The 13,171-nt window shown below is 38.8% G+C and overlaps 1 protein-coding gene across 2 annotated transcripts in view; it reads right to left on the reverse strand.

Moving 5' to 3' along the window:
• thbs2a (thrombospondin 2a) overlaps nt 1–13,171 on the reverse strand; it is a 35,989-nt gene that overhangs the window by 7,420 nt on the left and 15,398 nt on the right. For both annotated transcript variants that reach the window (XM_056255006.1, XM_056255005.1), the window contains exons 5-12: nt 12,830–13,026; nt 10,565–10,705; nt 10,375–10,468; nt 8,832–9,002; nt 3,464–3,640; nt 3,106–3,279; nt 867–994; nt 522–674 (exon numbers count right to left, since the gene is read on the reverse strand). In XM_056255006.1, coding sequence (XP_056110981.1) covers nt 522–674; nt 867–994; nt 3,106–3,279; nt 3,464–3,640; nt 8,832–9,002; nt 10,375–10,468; nt 10,565–10,705; nt 12,830–13,026 — 1,235 coding nt within the window. The remainder of the gene's footprint in view (nt 1–521; nt 675–866; nt 995–3,105; nt 3,280–3,463; nt 3,641–8,831; nt 9,003–10,374; nt 10,469–10,564; nt 10,706–12,829; nt 13,027–13,171) is intronic.

Here is a 13,171-nt window from a genome sequence, read left to right on the forward strand (position 1 = left end):
CCTTTTTTTGTTGCCTGTGTGTGAAGGGGTTGTAATCACACATTACAATGATCCACTTGTCGGGTTTTGCTATTACCTCTGAAGGCCAGTATTCCTATTTCTATGTGACGTCTCCGGGTCGGATTTTCAAAATAGTGTCGCCCAGATCCGGCCCACATCTGGTACGCTTGGAATCCACATGTACCAGATGTGGCCCGGATCTGGGTCGACACTATGTTGCTGACTGGGATAAAATGTGCGTATACACTATGATCAGAATTTGTTCATCTAAAAATAAGTACGGACTATTTAACAGGAATAACTTGAACTTGCCAGATCGAGAAAGTGCTTTCCACAAAAAGCTTTGTGTGTAATGTGCATCAGACGGTCAGCGAACTGACTGTGGGCGGCACATACTGTAGGCGTGCTGTCACTGGCCAAGACTGGATTCAGCCAAGCTAATGAGTGTACAATGGGAAACTAACACATTTATATACTTGTGCAATAATTGATCCAATCTGTCCACAGACTGCATAACTGACCTGTTTATTTAGCTTGGCAGCCTCCACTCCCATTCCAAAGGGCTGATTGCCTTTGTATCGAGGAGGGCAAGGCAAACAGTGGAATCCTGGGTCTGTGTTAACACAGCGCTGGGATTCAACGACTTTGAAACACAGATCAGGGACCATGTCACACTATAGGACACAAAAAACAAACAGACATGTTTAGAAACATATTTGAAATAAGTATTTTTTACTAATCTTCACTTTTATTAGTACTAATTTTTGTTTGGCAACGCTTCCTGTGTTGAATTGTGAATAACGCAGTATCACAATTGCTTGTCACATGGCCCTAACTACATTATGCTTTTTCCAAGCTCTCTTTACCTCATTCACATCCTCACAGAATGTTCCATTGCCACGGAAACCGACAGGGCAGGGCCCGCACTCCCACGAGCCGTCAGGGGAGCTGGTGCATTCAACACCCCCGAAGCATGGGTTAGATAGACAACCATCTGAGGAAGAAGAGAATGCAGAGGGAGAGGCTTACAGTTTACTCATGAAATTGATATGCATTTCATAAATCTCAAGAGATGTTCTGCATGAAGTCAGTCTAAAGAGGTCCTTAAATAACAACTACCAGTAAGATTAGTGAATGTACAGTACCGTTCAAAAGTTTGAGCTTGTTCATTTTAGAGTATAAGTGTAAAAAAAAATCGCATTCGTCCCTACTATACAGTAGTACTTTCAGTACCTGGATGACCTACTTCTTCCGGCAAGATTCTGAAGTGTGCATACGATGGACACTTTAGGCTACTATCCCATGAGGCCATGGGAAAGGGTTTATGAATGGAGGTGAAGCAACATAACTGACGTTGGCAGGCGCGCTGGAAGCTGTTTCATGCGAGGGGGGCTGAGGGCTGGGTTGGAAAATATGTGACGTCATTGTGTTATGGCTGACGACAAGACATGACATTTCTCTGTATATGTTGTAGCCAATAAAGGAAACATATTTAGTTTCATATTTATGTTTAAATATTATAGGCTAATGTTATTTTTTATTTAATCAATGTTGATTATGAAAGTGAGCCTGCAGCGTGAGAAAGACATGATACATGAGATCATGAGATACCCAAAATGTCTTTGTTGTTGTTGTTGTAGAAAGATTTTTTTTAAAATATTTTCGTTTAGTATAAATTGTATCTTAATTTTGATATGTTTTATCAAACAATTGCCTGTATTTAATAGCTAAATAAGAAGCAAATAGCAGACAATGTAAGGCGCCGGCGATCACTTGCATTGCACGTAGGCTAAACTGGAGGACGCCGAAACTCAGCTTGTGCCTCACAGATTTTATAAATATAGGATATCTATTAGCTTGAAATGTCTTCTTTTAAACGAAACTATTCAAAACGAAAAGAAATAGACGACTCTCTGATTATGTAATCAAATGTGCATTTCTCTCTGGCGTTCATGGCGAGTCCGCATAACTTCATCTTTGCAGCGACACAGAAAACACCTGTTTATTAATAAACAATTAAATGTCTCCTTGCTATTTTTGACACATTAATAATCATTACTTTCGGCGGTTCTTTGTGGCAAGGTTTATGAGTGCGGGCGTGCGCTTCAGTGCGGCTATATTAGGCTACGTAAACGCTCATCCTGTAGCCTATTTAAGTAATTAAATCAATATAAAGAGGGGCGACATGTGTCCACAGTGGCTAAAATGAACAACTACTAATCGACTAGAAGAAAACTTTAGTCGGAGGCAGCCCTTATTCCACATATTTTTGAACCAGCAGGCCATTCAGGGTTGAGCGCGCGACCCTGAGCGGAATGAGCGAGCGGAGGGATTCAGAAATGCGCTCTCCGCTCACATGCTCTGATCGGAACAAACTAAGCATGACAAATTCAAACTTTATTTCATTTTCTCCGTAGCTTGAACACTCAAACACAGCATGTGTATTTTCATTTCCCCCCCCACGTTTTTTAGTACAATATTATGTTAGTCCACAGCCCCCACCAAGGGGGCTGTGGCTATGACGAGGGGGGCTGCAGGCCCCGCAGCACCCCCCTTCCCGCGCTACTGGACGTTGGTAGGTCACATGATAATGACAACATAGCAGATGTAGTACAATTCATGCTATAGAACATTCTTTTTTAGTGTTCGTGAAGTACTTACTCAAAATAAGTACTAACTCCAGAGAGTAACTTATGCAATTTCGGACGCAGCCCTTGTGTTTCCTTGTTCCTTTGTCGTTGTTTGCTGTTACAAGATGGTCTGCGTTCTTTTGTTCCTCATGTTCCCCAGCACTTTGTGTTCCTTAGCTCTTAGTTCTTTGTTTGTATTTTGTTTGTTTGCAATATTAAACAAAATATTGTTTGCATTCATCCGCTCTACACCTGCCATCTATTTTGTTCCTGCCAGCATTATAATAAATGTCTTTACTGTCACTTTTGATCAAGTTAATACAAGTTTTGACCACCAGACTGAGCTGAGGCAGAAGGTTTAATAGTGGCTCAGCGATGGGAACAAGAGGGTGTCCAAGGTTTGGCCCCGCAGATTCACAACTGAAGAGAGTCAAAGAGTGAGAATATGTGAAAAGAAAGTGAAAAGGTAACATACCCACAGGGCAGTCCTGTTTGTTGCAGGAATCAGTGTCCTTGGACTCTCCAGGGCATTTCTTGCCACCATATTGCGGACGAGGGCTGTTACAGACGCGTGTTCGTGTCCTTGTTCCTCCTCCACAGGTGGCGGAGCAGATCGCCCAAGGAGACCACGGGCCCCAGGCTCCATCCACTATGAGAAGAAGAGAGTACAGTGAAAATCACAGTATTAAGCTGAGTTTACTGAGACAAATTACTGTATGTAAATTGTTTTATTCTAAGATCACTAATGCAAATAGGTCTAATATTGCCTCAGTCTCATTTCACAAGACTAAGTCTAGTATATACAAGAGAAACACATGACTCCCAGCACTCACTCGGACAGGGTTTGGCTTCACACTTTTGCGTCTCTCTCCCGCTGCCCTCACAGTCCTTTCCCCCCAGTTGAGGGACAGGGGAGTTGCAGTGGCGAATTCGTGTGATCTGTCCATCTCCACATGTCACAGAGCATGATGACCAAGGGGACCACAAACTCCAACCACCGTCTTGTCGGACTGTAACAACAGTCAGAAAACTGGCATGATTACCAAAGTCATATACAATAGCATATCATATGCTGCCTTGTGGAATAAACTACTTTTAAGTTTGTAATTACGAAATGATGAGTGTTTAAGTGATGATTTTGGCCTAATAGATATACATGATACTCAATCTTACACATTACCATTCAAACGTTTGGAGTCAGCAAGACTTTTTTTTGAAGAAATTCATACATTACTTCAGCAAGGACGTGATAAATTGATCAAAAGAAATGGTAAATACATTTATATTGTCACAAAAGATTTCCATTTCAAATGCTTCTCTTTTTAACTTTCTATTCATCAAAGAATCTTGAAAAAAAAGTTATCACGGTTTCCACAAACATATTAAGCAGCACAACTGTTTGCAACATTGATAATACGTAATAATAAATGTTTCTTGAAGGATCATGTGACACTGAAGACTGGAATGATGCTGAAAATTCAGATTTGCCATCACAGGAATAAATGACTTTTTAAAGCTGCAGTCCGTATTTTTTCCCCTTTGTCGCCATCTCTGTTCGAAATCTGCAATTGCAGTTATTCGCGGAATTATCAACTTTACGTGAGTTGTGCCTCGGCACGGCACAGCGCGGATGAATCCAATGTTTTGAGGAGAATGTGCAGCTGTCAGTCACCGCGCCGGTGTGGATACTGGCATTCGTAATCACAGATTCTACTTTTTGGAAGTATGACCAACATAAGAATTTTTACCTGGAAAATGTCATCTGAACAAGTAAGTAACATCCACTTTTATTCTGGCCAACTAAGGGGAAAAAAAGCATTGCAGTAAATCGCGCTGATTAAATCTAACGATCGCTTATCATATCACGTCAAACCGTGCAAATTATACTTTGTTCTCAAATTGTTAATTTTAACAACGTCAGCCTTGCGTGACTAGATTTAATGCCCTTCCAATATGTATCCTTGTTTTCGCATGGGTCCGGTTGCAGTCTCTTTTTTTCTGTAGCCACTCCAAAGTCCAAACAAAGTCTTTTGCATTTTACAGCGGGTAAATTTCCAGTTGTCATTGTGATTGTCGTTTGAACCTTTCTGGATCCGCCATCAAATTGATAAGTTTAAAGCCTGTGAGAAAAGGCTATAAATCTCCACCTCCAACATCCTCACACGCAATATAGCCTACTAGCCGAGACTCCTTCTTTATGTGTACAGATGTGACGTAATGACGCAAAGACAAGCTCGAATCTCCCGCGGAAATCCACCAGTACCACTGGGATTAAAAACATTATTACAAGCTTACCGTTTTGAATCGAGCTACGGCAAGCAGATAGTTTTGAACACTGGCTGATTATGTACTTGCTCAAAAATGTATTTTGGATAATTTTTATTAAAATTAAAATAGAAAACACTTATTTGAAATTGTAATAATATTTCAACATATTACTTATTTTTTTTTACTGTATTTTTGATCAAATAAATACAGCTTTGGTGAGCATAAGAGATTTTCAAAAACGTAAAAAAAAATCCTAAAGACCCCAAACTTTTGAACAGTGGTGTATTTCTCTCTTATTTCTTACTCTTTATTGGCAAATTGATGGCATTTCTACACCTAATAATTAAAGAATATTCATTAGATATACATACATAATGCTTTGCTTCAGTAGTTTATTACAATAAATGTTTTCTGGCAAGATGTATCGCTATGAACAGCACAGTAAACATTCACAAGTGAAACTTAACAATGCCAAAAACAAATCACCCAACGGAAAGTTGGGGCTAAAACAAAATTGCAGAGGCATTCATGTGGACTCATCTCATTCAGACATGACCTGAATGTGTGTTAAAGCAGCAAACAAACCCACACAAACAATGACATCTTTCATTTACATTAGTAAGTACAGAGGCATGAGGTCCAGGAATGACACAGGGTGGGACAGCCAAAAACTTGATGAAGCGATGACCACCTGGCCCATAATTCTGGACCCGCCACCCCATCGTCTCTTTGGGATTCAGCATGGGAGAGACCCGATGGTGTATTCAGGCCAGGGGTGACGCAATGAGCAGTAAAGGGATAGTTCACCCAAAAATGAAAATTTTGTCATCACTTACTCCCCCTCATGTTGCTCCAATCCTGTGTGCGTTTCTTTCTTCTGTTGAACACAAAAGAAGAATATTTTGAAGAATGTTGGTAATCAAACAGTTGATGGACCCCATTGACTTCCATAATAGTAAAAAAAATACAATGGAAGTATTTGGACCATCAACTGTCTGGTTACCAACATTCTTCAAAATATCTTCTTTTGTGTTCAACGGAAGAAAGAAACTCACACATTTTTGGGTGAACTATCCATTTGAGTGCACCTCCTAACACTGTCAGCTGTATTCTGTTACCACGACCACATGGGTCTGAGTACACGGGCCCACATTATGAGGAGCAGAGAGACTGGAATTAATTTGATATAAATCTAAAAAGCTCAATGTATTAATGTATGAATACGTACAGATATTGTTTCGCGGTAATTGTAACAAAGGCCAGTTTGTCCATTGCTGTCCAAGATACCAGCTGGTAACATTTGTCAGTTATAAAAAACATTTGAGTCAGCCGTAAGCCAGAGTTAGCATTGGTACACCACAAAGAGCCATATGCCGCTCATTAAAACCTCACTGAGCATAAGTGATGACTACCAGCTCATTCCCTTGCTGATGGAAAGGAGTTTGTCTATTAGCCCACGCTCCATAAATATTTACAACAGATGATGAAAGAAAACACCCATGTTGTTACAAAATCTTCCGCCTGCCACAAAATCAGGTCAATAATATCATGTTGGATTCTTTAAGGGAATTGACTGGCTTGAAATCACAGGCTAAGTATATGGCTAATGAATATTAATTAGGTGATGTAACATTCCATCAGTAGCAATAACCAATTTGATGAAATGTAGGCAAGTGGGTGCCAGCCAGTAGATTACTGCTTACCGCTTAAGTGTGTGTACAGCCTAATGCCAATTCAAACGCTTGGCAAGGGGCTGCTGTAGTTATTATATTACTTCAGCCCTGCATTCAAAATCAATGATATTTGATTGATATGGCCTACTTCAAAGGATTAGTTGCCCCCAAAATGAAAAATCTCTTATTTTTTTCTGATGCTGTTCCAAACTCATTTGAACTTATTTCTTCTAAAGAACATAAAATGAGAAACTCTGACAAATCGTACTGGTTGCTGCTTTATTTCCTGCCATTACAATGAGTGGCAACTGAAGCTTTCAACCTTCATAAAGGACTCAAAAGCACCATAAAAGAATCATAAATGTGATCTATATGGTTTCTGCACTATAATAAAGTGTTCTGAAGTCCTCACACAAGGCAATTGGATGGTTTCAGAAAACTTCCAATATAATTGACAAATTGTATAAACTACTTTTGTGACCAACATGGGCTCATTATGTGCATGTACCTACATTTTTTTTTGCAAAACTCCAAAACCGTATCTATACATAAAATTTATGTTTCCAGCTAAAATGTAGCCTGGTTAAAACCAGACCATTCTCATAACTGAGTTATGGTCTGGCAAAGCGTCATAGACAAATCATTTCCAGAGGGGCGTCACCAATGGACGTCGCGGATAGACCTAAAACCAATCAGAGCGATGAAGGAGATGACGTATGCAGAGCGGTGGCGAAACCTTTGCTCGGTTTTAAAACAGACGCGATAGCTGATTCGAACGAGTGATGTTCGACGGCGGCATCCATCTTTGTAATGTAGGCTACAAAATCTGCTTCAAAATCCCAGCGCTGTCGTCATCGTGTAAAGCCCGCCCCAACGTTTCTGATTGGTGCCTCGATTTTGGCGGATTGGAAATGAGCTTGAATGAGCTCTTTGCCAGACTAACTTTCAGAGCAAATCTAAATTTGCCAGAAGTTGTCTGGGTTTTCCCAGGCTAGCTAAAATGAACATTAGTAAAACTTTCGTTCACACTTTAGACTAGGGTCCAGTTCTCATTAACCAACTATTAACTATGACTTTTGCCTCAATAAACTCCTAATTACTGCTTATTAATAGTAAGGTAGTTGTTAAGTTTAGGTATTGGGTAGGATTAAGCGATGTAGAATATGGTCATGCAGAATAAGGCATTAACATGTGCTTTATAACTAAGTACTAATAAACAGCCAATATAGTAATATGCATGCTAAAAAGCAACTAATAGTGAGAATTGGGCCCTAAATTAAAGTGTTACCAAACTTTTATTCTTTTTTACACAAATAATGATTATCGAATGAATAAAGACTTATTTTCACATGGTTATGTTCTAGCATTTTATTTCAATTCTAAACTGCCACGATAACCAACATAATAGAACGTTGCACGATTCAAGTTCATCCGTTTCGGATAAAACTAAATACGATTTTAGTGGCACTCACTGGACATTTCACTTTTAAAGTGTCACGAAACGTGCAGGAACAACTCCACTTGTACATCTTTCCAATGATCCTGGGTTGTTTGTTACGCTTTTATTGTGCTTTTGCATCTTTTTTAAGTTTAAAAGCATCAGACCTCATTTATTGTAATTGCATTAAAAGAGCAACGAGTACTTTCTCAATTTGTCTTCCTTGGAAGAAAAAGTCATACAAGTATGGATTGACACGAGTAAATCATTGAATTTTCATTTTTGGACGAACTATTCCTTGAAACTATTTTTAAACAACAAAAACAACAGCCAAAATAAGTATTTTTTCCCCATAAAGATTTCGAGATTCTGGCTAAAAGTAACCTGAGAACCAGCGATTCTTTTTCTTCCATTTTCATTATTTTTAACAGCTGTTTAGATATTATGACAGCTGCATTTGAGACCTCTCTTTCTACTCGGTTTCAAACACAAACGTGGTCTGCGGAGACTTTACAGATGAGTGCATTATTTTATTATCACGATAGACTCTGATGCACTGATACACCTGAAACAAATCAGTGAGAGAACAAACTGTGCACTTGCAGTTATAAGGTGACGGACCACATTTCTTAAGGCCACAAGCAAGAGGAATCAATCCAATCCCACTTAAACCGCTGTTATGTGGTTTTCATCCAAGATTTTAGACTTTTTGGACAAAACAGGCAAGAAAATGGTGTCCAAAATGTCTCTCTATGACCAAAGAACAGGTGTTCAAAGAAAGAGTGCAGTTATTAACGGTCAAAAAAAGACTGTCTGTCTCACCACGACTGTCGCATTTTCCCAGGCTGCATCTGCGGGTTTGGATGGAGGGGCCGCTGCAGGGGTTACTGGTTGCATCACATGACCTGCCTCTTTGCTGGGTGCCTGTTCCACATGTGACGGTACACTCCGTCCATTCTGACCAAGGTGACCAGCCGTCCTCGCTGTCTTTAGCTATACACACATGAACACACAAGCACATTTAGCACTGGTAACTTCAAGCACAATTCACCCCGTTCTAACCCCACCACACCCATCATGGTGCTCCTTGTTGTTAATATATTTACACAGCAAAGGCAACATTGTTCTTCAGCTCTGACGTTTTGGAGCTTAAGTTACACATGACATCATCTTTCTCAACCCACTTCAGAGCATGGGAACATACAGTAATGCTTGTTACTCATGGATAATAAAAAATGTGTGGTTGGCAAACACAAGCACTTTTAAAACAATAAAAGTTCTATATCATTTAAGAAAAGAAAAAGCCTGCCTGTTTATAAACTTCTGTTCAAAAGTCTGGGGTTGGTAAAATTCTCCCAAAATTTTTTTTTGAAAGAAGTCCCTTATGCTCACCGCGGCTGCATTTAAGATACAGTAATATTGAGAAATATTATAAAAATATATTTTAAAATAACTTTTCTATTTTTATATATATTAAAAAAATGTAATTTAATGCTTGTGATGGCAAAGCTGAATTTTCGGCCATTGCTCAAGTCTTCAGGGTCACATGAAATGATTCTAATATGCTGATTAGCTGCTCATTTATTATTATCATTTATTATTTTTGAACACCCAGCAACAAGGCTAGCTTCATTGCGAGAACAAAGTGAACAACAAAAATGATTCACTTACCAAAAAGTTATATAAGATAAGACGAAAATTCCAAAATACATTCAGGTGATAGATTTTTAATAATTTTAAAAATGTATCTGAATAAAAACATTGTCTATTTACATTAAAAAAAGCACAATAGTAAATTTACAACAGTAATTGGAGTTTAAAAAGGAGATGCACAAGAAACATTTAATATTAATTTATTATTAGTTAAAAATGATTGCGCTGCAGCATTTATTTAAAATAGAAATCTTTTGTAACATTATAAATGTCTTTAATGTCACTTTGGATCAATTTAATGCATCCTTGCTGAATAAAAGTATAATTTTCTTTTTTAAAAAAATCTTACTTTCCCCACTTTTGAACAGTCGTGTATGTGCGCTGTAACTGTGTCTACACTCAAAGTGCCTGATGATGACATGAAAAACTTTGTATCCTACTTTATTTTTAAGGACAATCCATTGATATAAAACTAGCATGAGTTATTTTAAAACACCCAAACTATTTCAGGTTACCATGAGAAACATCACAAGCTGGCTTTAAATGTAATATTCAGGCATTTAAATAAAAACACCTATAGATTTTAGTGAATAACATCATTTGATTTCAATTATGTCTCTGAATTGAATGCGAGACCCCTTGCATCCAGTGTAGACATGTTGGGAAAATGAAAGCATGAAAATTGTGAATATCAGCAATGTACGTTACTCACGCAGACACACAGGACAGCATTCGCCATCTAGGAAAGTGGGGCTGGCACAGGCTACTGGAGGACATGTGATTTGATGGCACACAATCTTTGATTCCTGCAAGATAAAGCCGTAAGACAGAGTACTCAGAACAAAAGCAGAATGCCATTCGCTTTTTCTCTCCCATTCATCAGATGTCAAAGTTCTTCTTACCTGACAGGTACACTTGGTGCAGCTGTCCACAACCCAGTCCTCCTTATCCTCAAAGAGACGGCCGTCTTGCCAGCACATGCGCTTGTCTTTGATGTTCTTCATATTCCCCAGCACCTCCTTCATCACAGTGTTCTCCTCAGTCTAACCGACAGATGCACAGCAAGACAGATGGATAAACGGTCAAGAGGTGGCAATACTTCTGCCAATGTCTTCCACATGTAGATAAATAGACTTGATTTAAACTACAATGAAATGAGCACACTTCTGTGTAGCAGGGGAATTATGCCTCTAAGAACAGGAAGCTCTGCCTCAGCCAATCTCGGATGGTTTTCTCATCGTGACCTCTTGACTTGGGAAATAACTTTGCTTTTCCTGCTGTCAAATCTCTAATGTTAACCTGTGGGTAATGATGACGAACTTAAAAGATTTCCAAGTACACTACCGTTCAAGGGTTTGGCGGTGGTTAGACAGTAATATTGTGAAATATTATAACATGAAAATACCTGTTCCCTTTTTAAATATATTTTAAAATATAATTTATTCCTGTGATATGAATTTTTTAGCATCATTACTCCAGTCTTCAGTGTCACATGATCCTTCAGAAATCATTCTTCTATGCTGATTTGGTGCTCAAGAAACAGCTCTTATTATTATTAATGTTAAAACAGTTGTGCTGCTTTTTTGTGGAAACATGATATTTTTTTGATGAATAGAAAGTTCAAAAGAACAGCATTTATTTGAAATAAAAATCATGTAACATTATAAAAGTCTTTACTGTCCAGCAGGCACCGAAAGCCCTTTAAATCCCTACAGGGCCCCAACTGACATTTCTGGTTAAACGCCATGCTGAAGGAAAATTGTCCTCAAGTGACTTTGGACTTACATGTAATTTACTTGTCTTACAATTATGATTTGTGCTTTTAATGTTGACATTTGTAACATCAATCTAGGTTCTGTAATGTAAAAAATTCTCTTTTCAGACTTTCGTGTTATTTCTTTGCTAGTTGTTTCAATTTTCTGTTTTTCTTTTTCTCTCTTTTTTAAGAAAAGAATGAAATGAAAAAAGAACACCCAAACCAGAATGTTGTAGTCCTGAGAGCTACAGTATTAGCAAATCATGAATTTGTGGCCACGAGTAAAGAGTTGAGAAAGAGGAAAGAGACAGAACAAGAGGTTGAGGGAGGGGGGAAAAGAACAAGAAATATTTTAAAGGAAGGAAAGGTTATTAACTTCTGAAGCACATTAAGAACATAAAATAACACACACACACAAAAGAAAAAACCCGAACCACGGGGTGTGCTGATGAATTAATTTGTGCATGTGTGAGTGACAGAAAAAAAAAAAAGCATAGGTAGTAGCCATGAGTGTTAGGGTGTGAAACAGAACACCACATGGTCTGGAAGAGCCTCTGGGACCCGCAGCATCCAACGGCAGGATTTCCCAGAGATTATGCCCAGACTCCCTCATCGCTGGGAAGCTCCCAGAGGAGGATAAAGGGGCTGTTTAAACACTGCCAGACACGACTCGGTTCCTATTCACACTTCCTATCTCCCTCTAAAACAAACCATAAAACCCCAGCCCACATCTTCACGTTTTCCACTGCCTCTTCAGTCCTGTTTTCCTTTAATGGTTCTGTTTAGACTACAAGAATTTTTGCTTGCATGGTCAGATATTTAATCTGTAATAAAATTCTCAAAATCAGAGATGGCCACCAACCTGAACAATGGAGCTTTATGAAATAAAGTTTACATTTCAGATCAACCAAACAGACATCATTTATTCACCCTCTTTTCGTTCCAAACCTGTATGACTTTTTTCCCCCCGTGGAACACAAAAGGAGAAATTTGATGACCACTCTTTTCCATGCAATTACAACGTATGAGAACTGAGGCTTTCAAGGTTTTTTTCTCACATAAAGCTATTGTAAGACTTCAGAAGACCTGGTGTATAGTGTACAAGTCGTATGGACTGCTTTTATGAGACTTTTATGGTGCTGTTGTGACCTTCTCGAGGCTTGAACTCCTCAGTCCCTATACATTGCAATTGCATGGGAAAACAGTTTTTATTTGTATTCTTTTTCAGGTAATCTTTCAAACAAAACACATTCCCCAGACAAGGCTTAAGTTTAGTCCCAGACTAAAATGCATGTTTGAGCTCTTTTAACTGAAAGCAACTTGCACTTACATCTTAAAATATGTCAGATCCTAATCCTGGCTTAATCTAAACCCTGTCTGTAAAACCAGACATTAAGTAAAACAACTTTACCACTTTCTGCAAGCCATCGATGAGATTGCCCACAATGATACGAAGACCTTTCAGTTCATGCACCATGTTGCTGAGCTCCTCACAGGAACGCTCGCACACGTCCGATGCCAGTTTCTCCTTCTGCCCAATGAAGTTGGTGGAGATAGCCGTGCTGACAGACACAGTCTCTATACTCTCATTTACCACGTTAACTTCCTCTGAAAGGGATAAGAATACAGAGGATCCGTGTTAAAGAAGTACTCAATAGACAACTTCATAATGTGATTTAAGAACTGACCCTAATGATAAAGAGCAAGCAAAAAGTCTTCACTTTTGAAATGGTACATGTGATACAAAGTGGCC

This window comes from Rhinichthys klamathensis, unplaced genomic scaffold (genome assembly GCF_029890125.1).
Source record: "Rhinichthys klamathensis goyatoka isolate OS25496 unplaced genomic scaffold, OSU_Roscu_1.1 h1tg000115l_1, whole genome shotgun sequence".
In the NCBI taxonomy this organism is placed as follows: domain Eukaryota; kingdom Metazoa; phylum Chordata; class Actinopteri; order Cypriniformes; family Leuciscidae; genus Rhinichthys; species Rhinichthys klamathensis.